Source organism: Vespa mandarinia, chromosome 2 (assembly GCF_050613455.1).
Source record: "Vespa mandarinia isolate Hongniang chromosome 2, ASM5061345v1, whole genome shotgun sequence".
NCBI lineage: Eukaryota > Metazoa > Arthropoda > Insecta > Hymenoptera > Vespidae > Vespa > Vespa mandarinia.
Window position 1 is genome coordinate 9,826,776 of NC_140811.1, and position 27,602 is coordinate 9,854,377.

The 27,602-nt window shown below is 35.5% G+C and overlaps 1 protein-coding gene across 5 annotated transcripts in view; it reads left to right on the forward strand.

Annotated features, from left to right (window-relative positions):
• The window catches only part of LOC118440173 (uncharacterized), a 65,172-nt gene that overhangs the window by 24,116 nt on the left and 13,454 nt on the right, over positions 1–27,602 (forward strand). For 3 of the 5 annotated variants that reach the window (XM_035862847.2, XM_035862836.2, XM_085655266.1), the window contains 8 exons: positions 15,227–15,546; positions 16,369–16,549; positions 19,011–19,140; positions 19,272–20,310; positions 20,446–21,710; positions 21,995–22,267; positions 24,237–24,589; positions 24,690–25,000. In XM_035862847.2, coding sequence (XP_035718740.2) covers positions 15,227–15,546; positions 16,369–16,549; positions 19,011–19,140; positions 19,272–20,310; positions 20,446–21,710; positions 21,995–22,267; positions 24,237–24,589; positions 24,690–25,000 — 3,872 coding nt within the window. Of the gene's footprint in view, positions 1–15,226; positions 15,547–16,368; positions 16,550–19,010; positions 19,141–19,271; positions 20,311–20,445; positions 21,711–21,994; positions 22,268–22,867; positions 23,035–24,236; positions 24,590–24,689; positions 25,001–27,602 lie in introns of those variants that run through there. The other 2 variants (XM_085655267.1, XM_035862825.2) reach the window with 2 other exon arrangements.

Consider the following 27,602-nt stretch of genomic DNA (forward strand, 5'->3'; position numbering starts at 1 on the left):
AATGGCCGGAGATAGTAGTGCATGTTATAGAGGTAATGGCAACGTCGCATCGCTCCGGAACGAAAATTGACAGAATTGAAAATTCTCCGCTAGATGTTAGAAATATTATTCTGAAAAATGTTCTGCTATCCCGATATTGTCATATGTTTAGCTATAGATGTATCTTCGCAATATATTAAAAATTTGTGTAGATTCCGTAGCTGTCAAAAGTGTGCAAGAAAAAGATAGAGGAAGAGAGACAAAGTGTCTGTTTGTAACTAACGAAGTGCACGGCCCTGTAACCCTGACCTGGACGACTACTTTTCTACACCTTTTTTATCGCGTAATTATCATCTTTGACGATACTCTTGCATATTCTTTACTCTTGGTTCATGTATTCGCATAGACTAATGGCGATGATCTAATCCTTTTTAAAGATACAATTTTTGGATACAAACGAGTCGATTGAAGTAACGCCTATATAAGAACGCAAAGAAACAGAAAGATAAAAATTGGAAGACACTAACCGCAATATTATCTTTGATTCGAAATAACAGGATTTATGTCGTTACTATATAGAATGTACTTAAATCTTAACAAGAATCTTTAGGAGGATCTTCTTCAAACAAGCTGTTTTTTTGTTAATAAAAGGAAACGATTCAAATTATACTTCCTATCTGTTCAAAAAGGGGAGACGGCGAAATTAAAAATGGTTACTTCGGTTATCGTATTATAATTTTGATTCACGACAGAGTCAAGCGTAGCGGGGAAAATAAGATGAGAGAACATAAGATGTAAGAAAAAGGGAACCCGCAAGACCGCAAATGCAGACTGAAAAGTGATTTAAAGTGACACGTGAGAGCGGCTCAAAGAAGTCGTTTCCGGGTTCAGCAGCGGACAGTGTTCTGACCGGTCATGACTTCGATGACTGTTAAAACACGACCGTTCACATAAAAAAGGCATCTTTAGGAACATCCCGGACAAAGAGACCCTGTATGAAATTCGTACCTGTTAATTAATTTTAATCGATTCCTCCTTCTCGACTCTTTTCACGTGTTTCTTTAGTTCCTCGTTCTCGAATTCCCTGTTCCACTTTGCGGGAAAATTACGAAGCGCTTTACTTTTAAGGAAATTATTAACTAATTTCATTTCCACCTTCCGCTCTTTACTTTTATTAAGCAAATCAAAGACGATTCTATACGAAAGACAACCGCTCCAAATGAGGAGGAAATGAAATGGACCATGTAAATATGGCATGAGTAATCCGTGTTGTGACTAATTTAATCGAGAGTTTCATGAATTAGCATACGATATTAGTCATGATCGGGCTATTAGTTAACGTGTTAACGTCGTTTCGTTTACGCCGGAAGGGTTCTCTCATCGATCGATGAATTAAGCCACGCAAAATTTTCGATTATTATCCTCAGGCGAATGATCCTTATTCTCGGATAGTCTCCATATTTGCTGCACGCGCGAAAGGTACTGAAATTATATTTTTTCTTTTTAAACAATATTACATGTTCCTAAAAAAATACGTGAATGTATGATTAGATAAAAGAACAAGCGAATATATGCATTACTTATAAGAATAATCCGTGAATTTTATAATATCAATCGGTAATTAAATCGAGATCTGTCGATAAGATTATAAAAGGGAATCATTAGCTAATGCGTTACTCATGATTTTCTAATGATTCGATGGTGATTTGTTTGCTAAAAAGATTCTGACGCAACTCGATGGATCAGACTATGCAATCGTCTCTCATAAATATGGTTGCTACATCGAAAGAGCAGCTGTATCGAATTCCCACCTGTCTTCTGTTTCAAGTGACAAGAACGAGTAATAACGAATCCTGCGTTAACGATTCTCTGAAAGAAATTTCCGAGTTTAACTAAAAAAATTGTGAGTAAAAGCTAAAAATATCGCTTACGCTGATGATAGAAGCTATTCATGATAGCGATGCGCCATGGCTTTTCATAGTCAAAGTGAATATCACGTACATTAAGACCTTTTTTTTTTTCATTTTTCTTCCTTTTTCTCAACCTTTTCGAAGATCCAATTTCACAAAACAATCAAATTATATTGTTGAAAAAAGTGCTCTTTGTTAAGAAGTTTTCAATATCTGTGATAGGAGTTTTCACAGGACTATCAATACGATGATGCATAAAAACGATCGTCCTAATGGATTCGCCATAGAATATAAAGAATTGTAATAGAATATAAAGAAGCTATGATATGATTAATAAAGTTGTTCTATCTTTATCGAGAATGATCCGCTACGAGGTTCCCAGATTTAATCATCGCAGTTACTTGTAACGCCATTTTTTCCCTGAAATTTAGATTCTTCAAAATTTATCATCGATCAATAACGAAGATTTATGAGCAATATATTGGTTAACTTCGTCAGATGTGCAATGTTATTGATGGAATCAGGATTAGTGGTCGATGAGCTCCTGTAAATGTAACGCATATAGATAATGCAGATGTACACACAGGCAAATCTAAATGCGTGTAAATGCTTGTATACTCATGTAAGTCTGCGCACGAGCGTAATTACCACGCCGGCGCTGTATTTCGCAGTCGAGAATTTAACACATAGGTAATTTACCTAAAACTGGAAGCATGAATAGCTTGGTTACTTTAAATATTTGATTCGATAAAGTGGGAAAATTTTGTTGGAGATCACTTTTTCCAAAATATGAAATTCATTGATATTTTTTTAAATGGGAGAGGAAACTAACTTTTGTTATCCTATACAAAAGTTGGAAAATAGATCAGAACTATTGGAGCTGATATCTCCATTTCTAATAAATAGGCATTCATTGAGAAGATTCTAGATAGCTTAATGATTAGAGCAATGATTCCAATTCTTGTCGACACATAAAACACGTCAATAAGTTTGTCGTATATTAATAATATATATTAATATATTATATATTAATAATAATTATATATTAATCATACGTCTGTTATATATTAACAATATATAATAGATATATATTAATATATATAATATAAATTAATATATCATATATATTAATATATATTAATAATATATCAATATATATTAAAAATATATCAATATATATTAAATAATATATCAATATATATTAATAATATATAATATAAAATCTTAACGGTACCTTCTCAATATGTCCAATGATTAAATTTGATTGATAAGCAGATACACTGCTCCTCAAGTATCTCACTATTAATAGGATGACTTTTCCCAACCGTTAAACATTAATAGTTATATTAATTGGCTCCATATGTTAGTTTTGCAGAATAAACAAACATTTCACAATTTAATCTACGAAGGCATAATTAAATCCCATTAAGAGACATAACAACAGATCTTAATTACTTTGGGAATGTAATAACACATCACTGTAGAAAATTTAAAAACACTGGAGAAAAAATAAAAAATAAAAAAAAATATTTACATACAAAGTAAAACAGATATGAAGTATTAGCGAATAAAGATGTTTACGAATCGGATGCCGAGTTGTACACAATTAACGATAATGTTTTAGATAATGATGTTGAAAGACCAAATATAGTTAAAGCAAATAAACCATCTCATTAGTAGTGCATAGATAAATTGAAGAATAAGAGTTAGAAAGATTTAAGTCTTGTAATGCATAGTATTAACCTAATGAAAAACACCAGACAACCACTATTTATGGTTACTTTGACTGCAAATATATAAATAAATAAAAAAGCTGAGAAATTTCTAATATACAACAAGATAACCCAGAAAAGTTACATTAACAAGAAAAGAATAACTCAATATCATATGTGCCAAACATGGGGACACGTAACTGCATATTGGTATACAGACTCAATTTATTTGAAATATGTGCAAAAGCATTTTACCAAAGAATGTAAAAAGCCATTAATGGAACCAGCAAAATGTGTCAACTGTAGAGAAACTCACCCAGCCAATGCTACTGTATGCAAAGAGTACGTAACAAGGTTGGAGTTAATAACATCAAGAAACATATACAGGGGATAAAAGAAAAATACTAAAACGTCAAAAGCACAGATCATCAAACTTACATTTAACATTGTAAACCACATTGAATTCCTCAGTGTAAGCAAATTGCTAAAATAAAAAATAATTACTAGCAATACTTATCGATTATTCACATCAAAAATTCGATTTTTACATCAAAAATACAAATTAATCAAAATAAAGATAAACAAATATTATTAAATAAAGAGCAATATTCAAAGGCGTAGAAAATTCCAATGATAATAACCCCCAAAATAGCAATAATATTTTTACAGACTTTATATCACTAAATAAAGAAATAAGAGAACTAAATGATATTATTAACGTCCTTAAAATACTTCAGAGGCTGTCAGGGAATGTAAAAGCCGTAGTGCATTAACAAACAGCAGATTAATTTCAATTATTACTGAACTTTTGTCAAAATCTAAGTAATTAATAATTTTATCCTATGTAACTGGAATACTTATGGATTAAGAAACAGATTAGATAAGGTTATAGAGTTCTTTTAATTTAAGGTAGATATAGATCTGGTTATTGAAATTAGAAATAAAGATAAGCTAAAATTGAAAATTCGAAATTATATATGCATTAGAAAAGACAAAGATAGAACAGATGTTTAAGTGATATTTATTAAAAATAACATCATTCGAGCAAGTATAAATAAATAATATATTATATATAAAGTGCTTGTATATAAAATTAGCAAATAAAATTCATATAGTATCGATATATCATAACTTAAATGAAAATTTCTCATCTAAAAATCTAAGAATAAATAAAATACTTAGCTTAGAACATAGATGGTTTAGTTATTAGTGATCTAAATGCATGTTATATAATATAGAACTGTCATTATATCAATAACAAGGGTAGATTATTATATAACTTTATGTAAAAAAACAGCAAATATTTCCAAGAAATACTGCACTCAATATATGCATAACAGTAATTAAAAGAAAAAAATAGTCAGAATTGTTAATGATACGAGTGTCAATTTCAATTGTGATAAAATTACAATGATGTTATTAACCCTGTCACCATAATAAATTTTTGCTTAAGTAACAGACATCCGTCTGTTGCGGTTAATGATAGCATTTCTACCAAAAGCAGAGTAAGAGCAGATGTCTCACAGGGATTACTATTGAAACTATGTATTTAAATGATATTTCAACATTTTTGCTAAGACACAATCAGCGTTATTTGTAAACTACACGACCACACAGATCCACACTCTTTTAGTGTTATTGTAGCAGTCAAGTTAATACAATTACACATAAATATGTTAGAGAACTTTCACAATCTGTGGAAAATTCTCTAAATGCAATCAAAATCAAAATCAATCAAAATCAAAGTAATAGTATTTACTAAAAAATATCCTGATAGTAAAATTCTACAATAACATTCTGATAATAAAATTTTAATCAATTAAAGTCAACGGACATAAACAATACCAATCAATATAGTAAAATATTGAAAACAAAGCTCACATTTCAATATCATGACACATAGACACACATATATATAAAGCAGATTTTTACGCAAAGCCTACTCACTATTAACAAATTTGGGGCTAGTAATGTAGTTTTACGTCATTTCATTCATTTACATAGCAAAACCCGCATAAAATGTAACCCTGAGTTATACAAGTTTAAAAATTGCTATGAAAGTTTTAAGAAAGGTGTATCCATTGATGATATCCAGAGCTGTTCTAATATAATAGCTTGCTAATATTGTGGTAGCGATTATCTCTATTTAGTAATGAATTAACAAATTATAATGCCGTATCGAATAATTTAATACTTCTATGAAGGTATCGATACCTGTTTAATATTTTTATAAAAGTACGATACCTATTTAATACTTCTACGAACATTTAAACACGAGCGACTTTTTATTTTTTATTTGTTTTGTCTCTTAAGGCACTATCACACGTGACGAATTTAATTTAGTACGACAGTAGTAGCAGAGATTAAATTGCTGCATTAAATAGTTGTTACTATCTTGTCATGCATAGCTAGGGATATAGTGATGAGATCTGCAATGCTCCAAGTTGTTTCTTTTCTTCCACTTCATTAGTCACCAAAAATTGCATCACCATTGAAAAGTTACATATAATAATATAATCTTAATACAAGTTGGAGAACGTGCTACATAGAAACTATTGCCTTATCACATGCGATGATTACAACACTTGTTCGCGGCGACTAGGTTACTAGCCAATAGAATTAAACATATTTAATTGAAATCACCAGGAGTGTTCGTAACAACTATTTGGAATAGTAGCGCCGATTAATCTGTTACACTAAACGATCACTCGCGACTACTGCAATAACGGCGAGTAAAGTTGCTATTTATGATAGAACCTTTAGAATTTCGTTGGTTAATATCCAGTGTCTTCCTTTTAGTGTATTGATACATTAATACGAGTATAGGAACTTTTCAATTTGATATCAATTTAAGAAATATCTTTATCAAAAATAGATACGAAGTACCTAAAATTTCAATATGTATCGATACTTTCCATTAAATACTATTGAATTGATTGAACATCATCAATAGTATCAGTGTCGATCCGATTGCTAACTCTATTTCGTAAAAGTAGACAAAAGGGCCTGAATAACTTAATTGTTATAACGAAAAGCGGAAGATCCAGGTTCGAGTTCTCGGTCTCTATTACCCAACGGCCCAGTTTTCTTCACGAATCTTACAAAAATAGAAACATCTTATATCTTAAAATGTCATCACATTGAACAAAAATATCATCTTTTTAATTTTACGAATATTGCTAACTTATTTATAATACTGCTTGTTAAAGGTAATCTGTTTAAGTATTCAATTGTAATATTTTAATAGTAAGGTCAATTTATATTTAATGTGTAATGCAATTTTAATGTACTTTTAAAAAAGTATATTATAATATCATCGTTGTAAATTATAGTATGATATAAAAATATGTGGATATGTTCTCCTCTGCTTTATTTTGTCTTACAAGATACGTTATAACATTAAAAGAATTATAGACTTGACGCAAGAAAATCTATTGCAGTGATACACTTTGGAAACCGATATTTTCATTTATTTTTCATTTTCATTTATTGTGTTCAGAATAACATCACATTTAGGATGTTTTGAATTTGTCTTAATCTGCTTTACAACTTTTATAGTATAGGAAACAAGAAATTTTACCTAAACAATTTTACGCCACCACTTTATCAGATCCTTTAAATTAAGCATAAAGAAAACTCAAAAAATTTGTTTTTATTATTAAAAATAATGGAAATATTCACGCTTCCAGTTGTAGAGAATTCATTTGGTGATTAGACAGATATACGTATCGTTAGACAGATATACGATATGTATATACGACTATATGGAGAATAAAATATAAAAAAATATTAGATCATTTGTACCTTTATATGTAAGTTTATGATGAACTTCGAGAAGCACATACAACCGTATTTTTCTTTCGTAGGATGTTACGATTGCCCTTAAATAGCTTCATGCGGTACACGATTTACATATCCGAAAGTTAAAAAAGAAAGAAAATTCTTCTCGCCTACACGATTAGTTCATGATAATAATTGTCTACAATAACAACGTATTAGTATAAAGAAGAAGGGATTCAAAGCGAAGGGACTACATTTTTGTGCAAAAGAGTACGGATTTAAATAATCTCGTCGCGAGTTTCTCGGTCACGATCTAGGTTTGTGGAACTCTGAGTTCCACATTTAATGAAACCAACGACGTTGTTATCAACGATCCAATGTAAATTCTGTTAAGTCTCAGCGCGTGCTCATTCATGAAACATACGATAGAGGGAGAAAAGGGATGGAAAGAACGAACTCGATGAGTCCAAGAATTACTTATCAAATTAATTCTGAAAGTATAAACTATTCGTGCTTCTTATCTCCTCCTGTTGTCATCATCGTCATCGTCGTCTTGGCTTCAACTTAATGAAGCTCTCCTCACGTTTTTCTTACATAAGTAATAAAGGTTCTGATCTTATTGCATCATAAAATTCACTTTCGGCCACCAGCTAACTAGTACCAACGATTCTTTGTACTTGTGTTTTATAGTAGAAAAAGATAAATAAGTATGTAAAATGTTAGAATTATCGGAAAATCTATAGAATTGTCTTCATCTCGGGAGATTTTGTTGGAAATAAAAGATAAGACAAATAGAGTTGTCCGAAAGATGAAAGCTTCGCCGGATTTCCTCTGTAGCGTTAGACTGGCGAGTTCAAGGTTAAACGTAAGCCCTTCCATATATATATATATATATATTCTTTCCCATATCTCTCCGAACTTTTGAAGATGCTCGTTCGACCTCGACGATGACAGTTATTCAATTTCGATGAAGATAACGAGTTTTTCGCGAGCTTTGTGCGGATGAAAGAAAAAGAGAAAAAAAGAAGCAGAAAGAACCATGATTCTGTTTTTATGTTAATCAATTTCTTTTGATAGATGGTTAATGCGAACTTATAAAGACTTAGAAAAAATGATAATGAAAAAGAATCAGAAAAAAATAGGATCAATGAAACATCGAATTACCGAATTCTATATTCGTTTCGTTTGGATGTACTCCATAATGTTTAATACTCCATAGAAGAAAAAAGAGAAGCAGTAAAATTCTACAAAAATGACGTTATCTGACATGTTCTTATCGTAAAACGACTTTAAGGCATTATAAAAGTGTTGTTTCGATATTCATCACATTTTATCTTCTGGATAATAACCTTTCCTTAGCATCTGAAGAAGGCAACTTAGAAGTAAAGGTCGATCGACGAGTCGGTCGAATCTGCAACGATACGAGTTAGCAAGGTATAATCTTAAGAAATTCCTTTTTCGAAGGACATTTGTTGTTAAGTGCAGATACACCTAAATATCTCTCTTGCCAGATTGTCGCTTACGAACGTAATCACTTAGAAGGGAGCTCCTAAGTTGCAGTTTTGCGGCTTTGATGCAGCCTAGTCTATGTTCTTGCCAGCTTTATTCCATGATATGAAAAATTATGCCATAGACTGTCTTTTCGCGCTAAAAGAATCCTTTTTAAACATAGTAAATTAGGTTCTCTTAAATGCTTATATGCTTAGATTACATTCTTTTTGTTTTTCTCTTTTCCTTCTTCGATCGTATGTTTTTGGACCACTAGAAAAGGTATATTTAAGTCACTCCTTTTTTGCCTATCAAATATAACTGACTATCTTTTTCTGGCGCAAATTGCGAAATTAAAATGGAATCATACGAACCGGATAAACGTTCGTCGTATTATGACACGTAGTAACATGTATTCTTGGAAGAAAAGTATGTTTTCGATACAGACGCCGCTCATGGTTTCCTCTTACCATTCGATTTTTCTGTTTCTTTTAACCCCTTGACATACAAATAAAAAAAAAGAGCATAAATAGACCATCTAGAACATTTTAAACAAAACAGTATCGACACACGAGTGAAATAATTTAATAATTTAATAATTTAATAATGTACTGTACGGCGTTCACCGAAGACCGTTCCTGACGTCTCCCAGAGGTCATTGTATGTCAAGGGGTTAAGAATATATACGTGCTTCAAAGTGATGAATTTTCATCACCATTGCTCTGATTCATAATCAGAGGGAGAAAGAGAGAGAGAGAGAGGGAGAGAGATCCTTGATCTCTTCTTGATACTCAGTGAGTATCTATCTCGCAAATTCTATATACGACCTTAGTAATGAACCAATAGCATTATTATCAATTTATAAGGAAATCCAGTGCAGAAGGAGGTATGAATACTTAGGAAGTTTACTAGGTTATTTGATCATAGACCATATAAATAGAAGAACAGTTCGTTAGGTCCGGAAGGATAACAAGGAACGAGATAAACTCGTAATCGAGAATAACGTCAAGAGAAGAAGAGGACAAAGATAAGGACATCAGTGATATATAAAGAGAATTGCTAGATTTCAAGCGATGAATGTTTGATTCGATCTAGCCCGAGCCGCTGCTCTTCGCCTTTCATTTAAACAATGCTAATTAGAGAGCGGAAAGGGTAATGGTAGCGAAAGGTTTTCTCTTAAAGGACAGGAGACCTGTTCCAGTGGCTTTGACTAAGGGAACCAGTTTGACGCGTGACACGACGCTTTCATCAACTAACTCGATTTTGATCGTTAACGATTCCTGCTAGTTGACTGGCGTCGCGCGTCTAAATCTTTCTTTTCTGTTAGCTTTAACGAGAACCTGCTGTTGATTACAAGGTCGTCGGTGACCTCGTTTGTTCGAAGGGAGGCTTTTGATTTTTATCTTAAGAGAAAGAGAAAGATGAAAACTTCGTGGAACAAATGTAAATACACAGATGATATATCTGTAGAATTCGTGAAAAAAATTGGACTATAGTGACTCGAGAAATCGTGTCTTCCGCTTTTTAGGTGGCTACTCTAAGCATTAAACTATTCAAAGCCTTCGGTTAATCTCTTCACGAATGATTTGTATAAAATGGAAGTGCTTGCTCCCACACACATTCGACTCGAATGTTCTTTAGACATCTTTATATCTTTACATCTGAAACTTTTTAAAGATGTTGAACTGTTAAAATCGTCTTCCTAATTACCTTAGCTACCGTTCATGTCGCTTCCATCGTCGTTTCGTCTTTATAAATTCTTTTTTTATTAATTTTTCGTGTATTACTACACAATTTCCGAGTATATAACGATGCTAGCCTCCATCTCACTTTTGACACTAAATTGTAGGATTCGTGAAAAAAGTTGGGCTGTCAGATAATCTGGAACCTGGTCTCGAACCCGTCTTCCACTTTCCAGGCGGCTGCTCTGATTATTAAGGTATCCAGACCCTTGGATCAATCTCTTCACAAATGCTTACTAGTATGAAATGAAGGTGCTTGCTATCATATATCAAAGATATTTTAAATCACATATTACATTTCGAACTGCTTCGTCGTAAAGCTAATAAATAAAAATTTATTTATACGTACATATATATGACTTACAATTGGTTCAGTAAACGTTCAATAAACTTCCTTTAAACTTATCAATACTATACGTACAAAAACAAATGAATTCATAAAATAAATATTGTTTTTTCTGTAAACTAGGTTTATTCCTTCACACCACGATTTATTGGATAGATAACAATAAAGAAGAATGAGAAAGAAGAATTTTTCATAATTTACCGACTTTACGGACTCCATTCTCTATTTTATCTTCACCATTCATTCATACGTTTAGCGACATTCGAAGGTCTTTCTTTCTGCGTTTGGAAATAAAAACGTAATTGAAAATTACATTTATAGAAGTACTTAAGGCAAGGTATGCAGTGTAGAACGTTTACAAAGTAAAAAGGTGCGAGGTTTGCTCAAATGCCAGATAGGAGGATGAGTTGCTTTGGCTTACCGGACTCATGCCAACTCACTCGACGATAAAATACTTACTCGAACCACTCAAACAAAGAGAAAAGGGCTCGCGAAAGGTCTTGAAAAGGTAAATAAGCGAACCCATAGCCTTGCTTTTGGTCTACGCGAAAATCAGCGCTGCATGAACTCTCGATGACTCTCGATAATCGAAACGGCCCAAAGAGTTAATTAAACTAAAGGTAGTTTCGCGAATTTTCGATAAATTCTCGATTCAATTTTCCTGCAGTTACGACCTCGTATGCTGTTTTTTTAAACTCACTCCATTCTATCTTATTTATTCTTTGCTTTTGCAAGACAACATCGATAGATTTGATTAATTTCAATATCACTTTCAACTCGTAATTCGTCGCGACTAATCGATCACACGAGGAATAAAAGATTTGACACAAAAGAAGGATATCATTGATCCGGTAATCTATACGTTGAACGTGGCTTGAAAACGATAAGCTTATCTGACTTATTCTTTCATCCTTCAAACAAAAGTCTTATAAAGTGAAACACAAATACTTTCTCCCAAATAAATCAAAAAATTATCTAACTACATCTATATATTGATTTAGATCTTCTTTGACGCGGAATATTGACGGAATATAGTCGTAATTTTATTTCCGACATCGTTCCCCTCGCAAGTAAGCATTCAAGAATTTGCTTAACTACGGAAAAGTCAGCGTTGTACGATCTATGAAAAGTCACTTATATCTTTTTTCAAAACTTTTGTTCAAATTCTCATTGAGATGTATCTTACGAGAAACATGTAGAAAGTGATGGTTGAGAGTAATTTAAAAAGTTGCGTTTAAGCTAATTAACTCTTCTGAAAATGTATTTCACCAATCGAATTCCATATTTTCCCTGGTAGTCTCGATTGGAAAAGTTAGATGAGCACTTGACTCGTCGGAAAAAACATTTCTTTCGAGCACTCTTCTCCTTTAGCACTCGATATGTGCACGCTCGTTTCAAAACCTACCATGTCTATAGTTTGATCTGTATCCTACGTCGAAAAAATATATTTTACGAACGTACACGCTTTCAATGCGATTACCCGAGCTTTCGTATAGGAACGTTTTCAAAAAGTCACAAGAGATCGGAAAGTTCATATTTCGTTAAAGGGTCATATTTTTATCTCGCGTGTCATCGTAAAAATTCAATGAAAGTTTAACGCGTTTAAAAAAGAAACCTTTTGTATAAGGCATTCCATCTGAATAATATCGAAAATATCTGTCTCTTCATAGATTTTATATAGAAAATATATCAATTTCTTTTGTCGAAGAAGAAACTACAGAACTTTTAAATGATTATCGAGAAGAAAAATTCGTTTGTTCGATTCGAAAGTTTTTTGAAAATAACGAGCAATTGTCAAATTGACATCAAACATCGCGGACAGAGTTCATATGAACGATCGAAGACTCGATCGTTAAGTTAGATTTGTCGTTAGTGAAGATCGAAAAGTCGACTAACGAGATGTACTTGAAGTCTCTCTTGAAATAACTCAGTCCATTCAAGAGTCCATTTCAAGATCGGAACATATTAGTAATATTATGCGCTACTTGGCTAATTATTTTCCACGCAATTTCTTTGAGTCCATTAAAAGAAGAGAGAAGGAATTGTTTATCGGGCTTTTCAGTTAACGTTAACATAAACTTCTCGGTGCCGCAATTGCTTATAAATATTTAGAAATTCTGCCCTAACTTGGTTCTTACGTGGAAATTTGAACGTCGAGTATTACAAAATATATCCGCGATCGGTGTGAATGAAAACGGAATCAGTGCCGCAAGCGTTTCAAACAACCGAGTAACTTTGCCATGTATAATTCATAAGAATCGTTTATTCGAAGGCTAAAGCAAATCCGAAGGATAAACGTTAAAATAGCAGATTTACCAAAAATCGATCGAAATGAATCGAATAAGTACTGTTATGTTAAGATACATATGCATGCTCAGAACCATCTACTCTTTAATTCTCTCTTCTCTGATTTAGCAACTTACAATAGCAATTGTATCGATTTTTCTATGGATTTGTTTGAGAGGTAGATATTGAGTTTCTCTATGGCAAGCATATCAGTGTTATATTTATCGTACAGATTTGACATACATAAGATAGACCATGACACGTACAACGATCGACTCTGTCTCTTGAGTGTCGAGAAAACGAAAGATCGAGGCGATCGATATGATCGATACAATCTGTGGCAAGCGTGAGTCATCGTACTTTATCTTCAAACGCTATTATCTTATCTATAATAAAAAATCTCAGATAAAAGGTATTACGAGAAAATGTTCTGATAGAATGACAAAATAGGAAATAGGAAATAGTTTGAAAACAAACGTTCATTGAGTGAAAAAACAAAAATAGCGACAGAAGTCTGAAAAAGAATGTTTCTTGTCGGTTTTTCATGAAACACAAGTGAGGTAGAAGAGGTCGTTGCGGTTGAGTTGCTTCAGGTGAGACATCCTTTTTAACCCACCTAACTTCGGACCAATTATAATCTTGAATTATAAATCGAGCATAACGAGCCTGACACAGCAAGCTGTTCCGTGCTATTTAAAAAGCCGGACGCATGCGAGAACGAATGACGGAAGAATTCACGAGAGTCGCCTTTCGACGGGAGATTTCGTTGGCTGCAGTCGAGCCGAGGGTGAACTTGGCGCATTCTAGATTCGCACACACTAGGATAGTGACTCGTCATGCATCCCCTCGGCTTCTATTCTAACCGTGTGCCTCCTTTCCTTTGTTTTTTAGCCTTCGCAAACGTATTTTGCCCTAAGCGAACCTCCTACGAAAGCCTGAGCATATATGTATTTATGTATGTATAATACGGTACCTCCTGCAATTGACTATTTTATCCTTTTTTTTCTTCTTTTCTCTTGTTATATTCTTTCTTTCTTTCTCACCTTTTTGTACAATCCAAAAGAAGTACGACAGTTATGATTCAGACTATTGAAATTTAATGAACTAGTCGAAATTACAAATAATTTTATCCCGATTAGAAATACGAAAAAAAAGTATTCTTTCGCAACAGTAAGCGTGAATTGCAAGCTTTCCTTCTGAAAAAAAAAGTATTTACAGTAACTTACCTTCATTTCGATTCGATCAAACGGTATTAAATAACAACGATTAAGGCGGCAGGTCGAATAATTGTTTTTTCATGGTAAATCACGATGAACGTATCCGTAAGCGCGGTTCCAGATAAAAGTAGAACTGCCTCATAACGAAATTTATTGAACGATGCACATGTCTCTTTCGCTTCTGGAAAGGAACAATTCAAAATTCTTCGCAATTTAATTGATAAACTTATTGAAAAAATCAACGAATGAATTTTAAGGAATGAATTTCGAAAAGTACAGATTTTTTTATTAGAGAGATGAGCTAATAATAGATGAACAGTGACACAGACTTTGTATAATTAATTCTTTACATCGAAGGAAGCTAAAGAACAAAGTTACAATGTACACTTGGGGAAGAAACGTAGTGGAGTGGGGAAAGAAAATAGATCTGCTTTTATCAGGAAGACAGTCGCATTAGCGGATGTCGAGGGGAACGAAATAATTAATCTGGTAACGTACGTATAGCTAACATCATAAGGATGTTCTTAAGAGGATTCAACGTCAAATAAATAAAGAATAAAAGGAAACGCAAAGAGATACTATGTCTCTTGATGGGAATAAAGGAGAAATGGTATGTTTAATCTTTTATTAGGAATCATGTTGAAGAAATTAAGAAAATATAGCTACATATTTTCAAAATGGCGGACGGCGAAACATTTGGATTGAAGATGATCGGGCGTTAAAAGTCTCATAATCTCTATAGAATCGAACGTTACGTTTGTTCCAGAGGTGACGATGTACAACGATCGATCGAGTTACTGGACAAAGTGCTCTCAGAGTACGACGAGCACGAGGCAGAAAGCGAAGTCGGCAGTGGTGGCGGCAGTGGCGGTGGCGGTGGCGGTGGCGGTGGCGGTGGCGGTGGCGGTGGCGGTGGCGGTGACGACGGTAGCGGAGGTGGCACCAGTGGAGGAGGTGGTGCTGGTGGAAACGAAGTCGTTGGCGACGAAAGAGGTGAAGGTATCGTCGGCGGTTTCCTCGGAGGTTGTGGTAGCAGTACGGAACCCAGTATTGGTCTTACACCCGACGACGAGAGTCCGTCTTTAGGTACTATGAAACATGATTCCTTCCTTTTTTTGTCCTCTACCCTTCTATTCTACTCTCTGCCTTTTTATCTATCACATTTATTCGTCTAACTGGTACAGATTAGGAAAAGAACAATATCATATTCTCATTAATGCATCGATTTTATTTTACTTTTCTGATAATTGCTCTACTTTTCTTTCTCTTTATTTTCTTTTAAAGTTATCTAGAGAACGTTGAAATAAGAATACAGATTATGTAATGATACATAGTTGTCATTTAAGAATTTAAAATAATTCAAATGATTTTTCGTATATATATAATCCGATAATTCTCAAATCATTATATAAAATATTTTTTCTTTCTCTTGTTTTTCGAAACAATAGATCATTAAATTTATTCGCAGCCGCCTTGCTTACAAACATGGGAAGAGCCAGGAAACTACATAATGCTTATCTTCCTGCGCTTGTTTAATCAATTTCTATAGAATAAGCTTTATACGTACGCTATAAGCCAATGCAATAATAACCAAGTATTATTAATTGCATGGAACCGTTAACAAGGATCTATTAACTTCTAGGAGAGCTATTTACAGTTTAGTTTGAATCTCTTCTCGAATTGTGATATTAAATTGATCGAGAGGTATCGACGTGTGACGAAAAAAATAAAAAAAATTCAGAAAGTATTTTTATCAAAGGAAAAAAATAATTATATAAATTCTATTTAAATTACAAAGTTATCAGAATATCACTTTTGAAGCTTTTTATGTATTATGATCAGTTTAAAAAATAAAATGTTAGAACTATAGAGAATTGAGAAAATTGAATGTGGTTTTTTTTTCGATAGGACATCAATCGGAAGATGACGGTTACATGAGTATGAATGGACGGAAAGCGAAAATGGCGTTGGTAGCATTACGTCCGGTTCCGGATTGCCCGGAACCACAAGACTCGGCGGGATTACCATCACAGGAATTTCCTCCGCCTCCTGAAGAGGCAGAACGCATCATTTCGACTCTTTTACCTATGTAAGTTCAGCTACGCAATCAGTTCTCTGCCAATAAGATAATTAATTGAAAGTAATTTTAATTCACATTAAATTTATCTTTTATTTTTTTCTGTTTTTTTATCTTGTCATCTCATACAACTTATGAAGGATTGCTATAAAAAAAAAGTTTTTGCTACCGATATAAACAGCTATTTAATTTAACTGTTAAAAGCATCGCATTCTTATTTTTATGACAAGAAGAAAAATGATACTTTTCTTAGAAATTTATTTTAGTACTTTTTTTCTAGTTGTCTATTCATACTTGTATCGGATCAAAAGTATCCTTTTCGAACTTTGACCACTAAAGTCAAACCGAAATATACCTGAAGTAAACTAAGAAACTTTATAGTTAAGAAAATTTAACTTTCCTTAAATTTACTTTCTCAAGAACTTTGATAATATTCTCCGACCTTCGAGGTAAGACCTTGAATGGCAATTTGAAAAATCGACGTAATTACTCTCCGCTTCTACGTGACGTAAATAGAGATTAACAGTCCTCTTAGTACACCCTCATGATTGTGTTAACAAAGGTCATTTCTAGCATTATCTTTTTCTTCAATTTTTAACAATTTTACGTTTGTACAAAAAAATTAAACAACTCTTTCCCTTACCTTCGAATGTGATTTTGAAATTTTATTCGAACGGAACAATATTCTCAAAGTTACTTCCGTTTGAAGCGCAAAGTAGAAAGAAAAAGAAGAATGACGACTAAGTTTTTCGTTCACGAGCGATTTTCTCCTTCCATTCTCTCTCTCTCTCTCTCTCTCTCTCTCTCTCTCTCTCTCTCTCTCTCTCTTTCTTTCTTTCTTTCTTTCTTTCTTTCTTTCTTTCTTTCTTTTTTTCTTTCTCGTTTTCTCTCTCCACCTGTCTATCTTCTCCGTGCGCTCAACACGTTGGTCGAGATTTTCTCGAATTTCCTCGACAGTAAACGTTCCAATGCTTGTATCCGGAGTGTCGTAACAATCGAGGCGAAAACGAAGAGCGAGAGAGGAAGGAAAATATCGGAAAACACGTTCGAGTGTACTTTGACTATGCATAATTCTTCTTTTCCCTCGTGGAAAAGTTCGACTCGATGAAAAAAGGAAATTCATCGACATCGGCGCCGAAATCAATATCGACGCTAGTACTGACGTCAATACTGAAGTTACTTTTCCTTCGACCCGTCGATCCTGATCACCACGTTTCATGCCTGTTACTCATTCTTCATCAAGAAACTTGGCCACTTATCCATCTACCTTTCGGGAGCTTTTTCATCGTCTACTCTATTTCTTTCAAACTAAAAAAGAATTTTTCAGTATTTTCTTTCTACCTAATCGCACTCTGTGCGATGCCTTTTTCTTTCTTTCTTTCATTTTTTTTTTTCTTTACCATTAGACATCCATAAAAAAGTTTATCGATCTATTTTGTTATTTACATTTAATTTTTCACTTTATATACATGATTATAAATGTGTAAAAATTCAATATCTCACGTAGCAACATTTCATAGTTAGAATGATTAATACCAAGTAATCGGGTAGAAAAGTAAATAATGAAGCCTTGTCCTTACTGAAGCAAGAAAGAGGTACTTTTTGTTGATATACCACGTATCTTAAAAAAGTTGCCGCTTGTTGTCGAATCTTTCTCCGGATTTATTCGTGTTTTTGTTATCGACAATAAGTATTGCTATTTGTTCGAAGCTGTAAAGATTAAATGAAAATAGAAAACAAGCGTCAAGGCGTGACAGCAGAAACAAATACTCTTTCGGGATCTGTATTCTTTGTCGCCCGTTTCACAACGCATTGCCGATGTGATCAACGCAGTCTATACATACATAATATGTCCGGAATATTGACATAGAACAATGATTTAATTATTAAGTTAATCACAGAGTACAGAAAATACGAATATTTGTAGAGCCCTTCAAATAAAAATTATAAATGCAAAAAAGCAAAAGATAATGTATGGAGAAGAGGTGCTCGTCTATTAATAAATCATCATATTTCAATACATTAAAAAATTGCATGGTTCAGACGGTCTAGATTTGATCTAATCCATAGTTTCTGTTTCTCCTTTTCTTTATCACTGATAACAAAACATTCTGTAGTTGCAAAGAGCAAGTCTTTTTCAGTCATAGTTAGCAGCTTAAAACAAACTAATTTGCATATAAACAACTTATTACTAAGAACAAATATAGCTTTGAAATTGAAATAAAATTATTCCCAAATATTCCTTCACTTCAATGTGGACAAAACTTTTTTATAAATTAATGTTTATTGGAAATGTTTGGGAATGTACAGCAACAAGAGGCAAAAAGTTCCTCTTTGTTAGTTCAATGAGGACAAAGCTATAAGCCTTCCTAAAATCAAATTTTCTCTATAACTGATAGAGAACGAATACGATAAAAGGAGATATGTCTCGTATTTTAGTCGAAGCACGCATTGCGTTTTTATCTGTTATCAGAGTCTCCCCCGGAAACTCGTCAAAGAGAACAAGCCAATCGTCAGAACGGCGAAGCAACCGACAGCAATGGATGATAGCAATGGAGGATAGCATGCGGCACGGAAACGCGGTTACTACACAAACGACTCTTGTGAGTATTCTCTTCTTTGATCTCAAGCGATATAGAGGCTCTCATCGAGAAAAAAAAGGAAAAACGGGAAGTTTCTTGAAATACGATAAACGTTTGGTATAAATCGTAATGTCATGTGCTTTTTGGTATAGCCCAAGACCCGGCATCAAAGGCCGTACGGATGGAAGAACGGTAACACTGAAATGGGCCGAATAAAACGTGAATCTAGCTCGAGTCCACCGAGCAAGTTCGCGAGCTTACCATATGATGGTAAGGTCTCTTTCAATTGGATCCCACCGCGGACGAATCCATGCACTATCGAGAAGCATCGCGAAGTAAGACGTCGTTCCTCGGAGGAACATCTCGAGAGGGATCGTCGTCGCAAAAACGCCGACAAGGATCGGACGTCTCATTTGCGAAAACAGAGGCAAAACGAGATTATGAAATCGAGTAGCGTCGAGGATAGATTACTGATGAATCATAATTACAGTCACAATCGTAATCATAGAGGAGGAGAGGGAGTTGGCAGCAGTATCGGTGGTGGTAGCAATGGTGGTGATGGCAGCGGCGACGGCGGAGGAGGACAAGATATCGGAGCTAGACGACGAAGAAACGACTCGGACTCAAGCGAGGGTAGATTTTCGAGAAACTCCGAGTCCGAAAGATCCTCGATACCTCGCTCGAGCTCGGTCAGCGTTGAAAGGTTCTCCATGAGGGCAAATTGCGACTCCTCAGACTTTTCTAGGGCCAACTCGACCTCGAACGAAAGATTCCATTCGGACTTCTCGATAGCCGTAGCCAGTGCTAGCTCAAACGACCACGTATCCATACCCACCTCCGATCCCTTTTCTATTAGAAACCTCGACTTTGTGTCATTTTCATTGCCACGAGCAGATTCGAACGAAAGATTCTCAGGGCGCACATCCGACAGATGCTCGGAAGAACGTTACTCCGATATGTTCTCGACGAGGAATTCGGATTTTTCAACAAGAAATTCGACCGATTTTCGGACTCAGTCCGAGGAGGAACGCTTTTCAGACGATTCCTTAGAGGAACTCTTACCTCCACCACCATCCATCAGCAAGAGACACTCGATCGCTTGGGAAGTCTCGCTCGAAGACGACCCTCTTTATGCACCCGGTAGCACCAAGGTCGTCGGTAGGAGACGTCGAAAGAGCAGCGACGTTTCTAGTAAGTTTTTTTATTTATGATTCTCTACTCTAGAGTTTAAGCATATTACTCGCTCATTCAATAGAAAATTGCATCTAATTTGTCGTGTTACATCTGGGTTTAGAAATGTTTCAATGGCTGTGATTTTTTTTTCAGGCGTCGGATCGGCGTCGAAATTTCGTGATTTTGATGACTGGCAAGATCCACGGCTCTCGACAACAGACGACGATCTGGTTTCGCCATACTCGGACTCCTCAACGAACGATTTCGATCAGATTCGTCCGCAAAATCTGACCAAAAACGGTACTTACGTAATACGACGAGGTCGTAAAAAGGAACGAAAGGTCCTGCCGAAGACAGCGACGAAAACGAAGAGCCTGTCCTTTGAAAACGCCGACGACAATCGACTGTCGGACGTGAAAAGATACTCGAGCACGTTTGACAATATAAAAAGTCTCCTAAAAGAGAATAAGCTGGATACTAGAAAAAGACGATTGTCGGAGGACAAATCAGAGAATCTCGTCGAATTACCAAGTGAATTTGCAGAAATCGTCCCACCTCCGGATCTCATTAGAGTTGTTTCCCTTCTGACCATAAACAACGACAATAATAACAATACCAGCAGCAACGATGAGGAGGAAGAGGAAGAAGAAGACGAGGACGAGAACAACGATCGAGCAGCTCATCTCAACATAATGATCGAAGAGGAAGAAACGTCAGAAAAATTATTCAGCAAAATGAAAGAACGTCCGATGGGCGAAATTTCTCACGAAAAGCTACCATCGAATTTTTCGATAAATAAAGATTCAACGGATCTGGACATTGATAGAGATAGAGAATGCAACGGTGGTATTCCACTTTCTATTTCGGCATCGAAAGCTTTAGATATCGGTAAGCCAATCGATTTTCTCCTCGAAGAACGATCAAAGAAACTCATGAGTTCGAGCAATGAACGGCTGTCCTCGAAAATACCCGTTAATCTTTTGATCGAAGATCAAATCGTGAAAAAGGCTCTTAACGAAAATCGTAGACAATTGGAAAAGGTCAGCGACGCCATAAAAGAGATCGAAAACGTTAAGAACAGCGAGTCCTATTGCGAGGGCAAGCGATGGAAAAATGGCGACATTAGAGCTTCTTCTAGAAGAAACAGTTACGAAAACGATTCTATCGAAAAAACGAATCGGAAGACGCTAGGCAGTCCGTATGAGCCGAGAAACAGAAAACAACAGAGTTCCGATTCGGAAACTTCCAAGATGAGCTCCGAGAGTGATTTTGATCGACGAAAAGCAAATGGAACGGACATTTACGCGTCCGGTAGGAGGTTGAGACAAAATGGCATTGATAGTCACAAAAATAATCAGAAACAAATCGAGCACGTAATCGACGCCATACTCGAGGACTCAAAAAATCCTAACTTTCAGGTAGGATATCGAACTTTCGAAGCGATGAATGCTTTCTTTCCAAGTTGGAAATATATATGGAACGAATAATTCGTTCGATTTACGCGTGATTTATCTCAAAAAAATCCGACATAGAAAGGAAGTAATCGTCGAGTGTAATCACGTCATCTTTTCGCTCGTGCGAATAATAGAACATTGTTCACTTTCCTTCCACGAGGTAATAAGAAAAGATAATAGAATTATCTTGTCGAAGTCGCATCGAGGTGGTTTCGAAAGACGACTAAAAGCGTGCTTGCATTCGACAGGTCAACGTCGAAGTGCTCGAGTTTCCACCATTGCCGCCGTCACCGGTGGAGGAAGCGGACGAGGAAAACTCAGACGTTGGACAAAATGCCGTAATCAGCACCAGGTCGAAAAGTCACGGTAACAGAACGATGGAGTATAGACCACGGGTGCCACCGCATCGTGGCCAAATCGTCGATGTCAAAGATCATCAAACGTCGCTTAATACGAGATCAATGGATGCCGGATTCTCTCGTGGTAGACGTACACCGACCGCCGGCAATTCGAGAAGAGAGGTACCCTTCTCTTTCTTATTTTCTCTTTTCTCTTTCCTCTTTTCAATGATATTGGGGATGCCTAGTAATTTCTTTAGAGATTAAGATCGATCAGACAATGAAAGAATAGGAAAAGGAGGAGATAGTAAATACGCAACAAAAGACAACGATGCGAAGAGAGAAAGAAATTCAATGTCAAGGCAAATGAGGAAAAGTCGGCCTAAACTAGCGTGACTTTGGCCGAAAAGTCGGCTGGATGCCGGCCAACTTGTGCAGTTAACGTAATAGCGCCTTTCGTCGTATCTCTTTCTAAATAATTCCGCGGTGAATCATCGCAATACGACTATCACTGAGAAGGACACGTAATTCCAAAAGCTAATCACAAACTCACAAAAAAGAAAATCTCGGTATCTAATCTCAATTTTATTTTGATGTTTATATTTAAAAAAAGATAAATAATATTAGTTGTGTGTTTCGTTATGTTTACTCGATCTGTATACATTGATAGATCAATTTATGAAAATGGAATGACAAAAACTTCTCTTCTTCCAATTTTCATCGTAAAAATGATTGTAAGTGTTTCTATTTGATTATTTTTGCACGAAACGTTTGTGTTCAAAGGATCGATTGAAAAAGGAAACAAGCCTCGGGAAGTCGAACGAGTCAAAAGAACGAACTAAAAGTACGCTCGGTATACAAAGGACCATCCAAAGAGCGGAATCAAGTAAAAACCGATCTTCAACCCACGATAGTCAGGAACGGAAAGGGGTAGATGTGTCATACACGATGTAGGCAGTTAGCTCAAAGGATAAGTACTACGAAATAGAAAAAAAAAAACGATAATAATAATTAAAAGAGGTAGCTTTTCCTCCATGGACGATGACTTGTCAACCGGTAGTCTTTAATCGTTCAATTTAAAAAAAAAACAAAAAAAAAACAAAAAAGAAGGGCAAAAGGGAAAAAGAATCAGAGATGCTCAGAATTTACGTTTATTTCGTTTTGTTAGATTCTCTCTTAATTTGCTAGCATAATGTTGACCCTATTTCGCCTGACTTCTTAACGCACACGTATTATTAATTAAAAATGGAAAAAAAGAGAATATCAAACACTGACGAAGAAATTAAAAAACATCTGCAATTGACAAACAATCTTTGAAGCTAAAAATCGAGGAACGCTTGAAAGAAGAAAATGTTGAATCAATAAGATATCGTCTCACAAACTTTTTCTAATGCGATAGAATACAAAGGCGACGATATGTATTTATGATATTCCTTATTATTGAAAGGAAAACGGAAGGAAAATGAAGGAAAAGGAAAAGTTTACTGTCAACCAATTACGCGACGTGGCGTGAAAAGAAAGAAGTTTCCCAGCAAATGACGGACCTAGGGGAAAATAAAAAATTGCATCTGCATCATTTTGCATGACCGATAATAAGCCGTTTTCATATTAGTCCACCAAAAAAGAAATCGATCAGTTTACTACGTTTCTTCGATTCGATCATCCTAAAAACAAAATAAAGATGAAATTCACTGTCTAGAGCTGCCTCCACGTGTAATTCGATAGTCTTTTTTCTCGGCAAAACGAATTGCGCGAAATTCATTTTCCATTAATTCCGAAATTCGTTCTGTATTCATCTCGCTAGCGATTAGAGAAACATAGGACATTGCGGATAGTCGGAAAAGTATAATGATAAATACTCATCTTCGAAATAGCATTCTTTTTTCGGTTCAATAATCCAGCTTCGGTGGTTCTAGAGTAAAATGCTCGGTGAAAAAAGCAAAAGCATCAATCAACGATCCGGGTAGTGCTCCACGGCGCAGCCACTTGGCTTTCTGGTATTGTCGTAAATATTGGCAATTTTTTTTCAACGATCGCCTCTTGAAACCAAGCGCCGTCATCAAACAGAGAACGAAATGAAAGTTTCAAGCTGTGCTCAAATTTCAACAATAAAAGATGATTAAAAAAGCGACGTGCGTCTGTTTTATCTCAGGTGCCGGTGGAGAGAAGGACCTTACCGACGGATTTACCAGGACCGTCGTCGAGACGTCGTCCTTTCGCAAAGAGACACTCGCCCTCGGCAGATGGTTGCTCCTCAAACGTTGCAGGCGCCAACGGCGATATCAACGGCGGTGCTAACGATGGTGTCAATGGCGGAACTAACAGCGGAACCACGACAAACGCCGTTGCGTCTAGCGGAACGGGTATGCAAACCTCCTGCTCTCTACCAGAAACCCCGGTCTTTGCCAGAGGCAGCGATATTCCACGAACACCACAACATGCCGGGAATCAGGCACAAACACGCCGGCAACCCGGTTGGTATGCCCCGACGACGGCGACCACTGGGTAAGATTGCGATTTCGAAAATATTTGCCGAAAAAAAGAAAGAAATATAAGAAAAGAAAAAAAACAAAGAAACACATCGATATGACGTAAAATGATACAGGTATCGAAGGAACAATCCTGGTCTGGAACAGGCGATAATTGGAACGGAATTGCTCCGACTGGCGGGTGGACCAAATCGAGGATGGTATCCAACGAGAAAAGTGAATCAACCGCGACCTGCTTCAATCGAGCATCTTGAGCGGCTAAACAACGCTTACGATGCACGCTTACCGAGCGGTGTCGATCAGAGGAAACCGTTAACCCTGCCGACGAACATCACACCCAACAAATACTTCGGCCAAAGTAAGCACAGCTCCGCGTCCAGCACTCGCGAGGCGCTACGGAGGGTCACTAGCTTGCTCATCAAGAAAGGTAAGCGCGGGGAAGAGCGCGGGAAAGAGCGCGGGGATTCGCACCGTTAAGCGGAACGAGAGGATAGAACCTCGTGTTTCAACCGCTACTCGTTCTGAGAGGAAGAACACGATGCTATCGACCGCGACCGTCTCTGGATTTCGACACGTCTTTCTCCAGGTCGACGCGCAATGTTTTCCTCTGCCGTCCGATTTCTCTTTCTCTTTCCTTACGTATCCACAATTATTTCAATCTTCGCATTGATTTGGAAAAGTTACGTCCTTACAATCTTATTACATCTTTCGAGAAGAATTGAAAGAAAATCGGACATTTAGTAGTTTCACTGTGCGCGACGAACCGATTCGATTTCTTCGAAGAATCTCTTCATCGAATAAATCGAACAGATTTTTTAATACGCGAGGATTGACAAGTGATCAGAGCGAGTTGTTGCGAGAAAATAGCTTTGGAAACGACGGTCGACTGTCTCTGCTCTTAAATTCTTAAACTCTTTGTTTTAATCTCTTTTTCCCGTCTTTCAACTTAACCACTTACGCTGGCAGCTTCTTAATGGTGCGCGTGCAAACGCGTCCAATATAATTTACAGCGAACTGATACTTGAAATTACTTTTATAAAAATATTATACTCAACCGTTCGATACTTTTCCAAATTGTATTAGAAAACTTATCAATAAGTCATATGACTATCAAGCGACATGGCATTTTTGCGTCTGTCAGTAATCGACTATAGTACATCATTCCAGCGCAAATGGTTAAAAAGAAATAGACGCATTCATCATTTGGACCCAATATATTAACTATACGTGCTCATAATACTCTTCTAAAAAGTTACTTTCATTTTACTTTCTTTGATTCGATTTTCTTTGTCTGTTCTTTGCATCAAAATATTTATAAAGTAGAATCGTTAAACTTTTCGAAAGCACAATTTAAAACGATTAATCGACACTTATAATGTTAATGTCGCAAATATAAAGAAGTCGTGTTTCTACAAAATTTTAGATACATAGTAAAAAAATAGACTATGAGCAGAAAATGGTGTTCGCCGTCATATGACCGAGCAAGTTGCATCGAGTTTTTCTAGCGGATTGAATTTTTGAAACCCCGTAACTTTCGATAAGTAAAACTTGTGAGAAACTTTTCTGACTTTTCTCCTGTGTGACCTTTCGTGGCAATCGATAGCCACTACTTTGAAGCTAGCTATCCAACGCTCTATTATGGTAGATATGGAATGCTTGCCTGTTAAAGATTCTCTCCTTTTTTCTTTTTCTTCTTCTTTTTTTCAAGTATCAAACTTTTATGATTTTTTCTTCGGATGCCTCTTAACTAGTACTCTTCATAACGTTACTCTTTTATTTAAAGTTGACCATATGATTAACGAAAAATTTGACATCCATCAAGAATTTTTCAATATCAAATCAGAATACTGTTTAAGAGGCTACTCTATGTGTATAGGTGCGTGACGTATGTATGTACATAACGTAGAAGCAGTGCATGCCATTTATACTAATTTTAGAATACAATGTACTAGTCTATTGTTGGTATTTTTGTAATCTCAGAAAGATTTCAATTGTCATTTTTATAATATACATTTTACTCGTTCGTCTGTACTTTTAAGATTGCAAATTTTTATCGAAACAAATCAATGGTTCGCCAAGAAAAAAAATAAATGTGATTTGATATAAAATTTAAATTTCTATTCTCGGCAACGGATGACACTCATTTTAGTGATGGTGCGTTATCAATGCGCCATCTATAAGAAGGCATGTTTGCTATAACACGACTTAGTTCGAATTAGATACGATAGAGGTCAATCTTGTCTTCTTATTCATACGCTCATCTAGCTTCAACTAAGTTGTGGTGTATTATTGAAGATGGCGCCAAATAGCTGTTTTTAAGCCGATATTCTAATACGTTTACCTTACTTATTTTTCTTCTTAACAAACGAAACATTTCCAAGTTAATTTATAATAGCGAAAGTAACGAGAAATATTTCTTAACTCGCGTAATAAAAATATAGAAAATATTGCGATAACATTAAAAATCCATATTTGTAGGACAATCTTTTGTTATTTTTGTTCAAAATCTTCCGAATGAAAGAAATTTATCGATAAACGATGATAGCATTTTCCATTTCTTTTTACCTTTGTGGAAAAATTCACCATTTTCGACAGACCACGTGTTAAACTTTCACTGCATCGTGATGCCATCTATCGGTAACTCGATCAACTGATCTCCCAGCTGAATGTGATCGACCTTGAAAGCGTGACCGTCCAAAGCGAAGAAAAGGAAAAAGGAGGAGAGAGCATACGTATATATGTATAAAAAGAAAACGAGATACGGGGGGGAGCAGAGAAAGAGAGAGAAACCGCAGAGACAAAGACTTCCTCCATGTTACATGTTGCTGGAACGTTCATGCATTTTCATCCAATCCCTCTGTACGCTCTGATTTATAATCAATATTAATCTTTGGTTTTATATCATTAGATTTTATTAGCTTAACCACTTATTTACAAGCAATTAATATTAATTTAAATATCAATCACAAAGAAAATTGTTTCCTTCTTTAAATGTCTAAAAAAATTTTGGACATTCTTGTTTTAGAGAA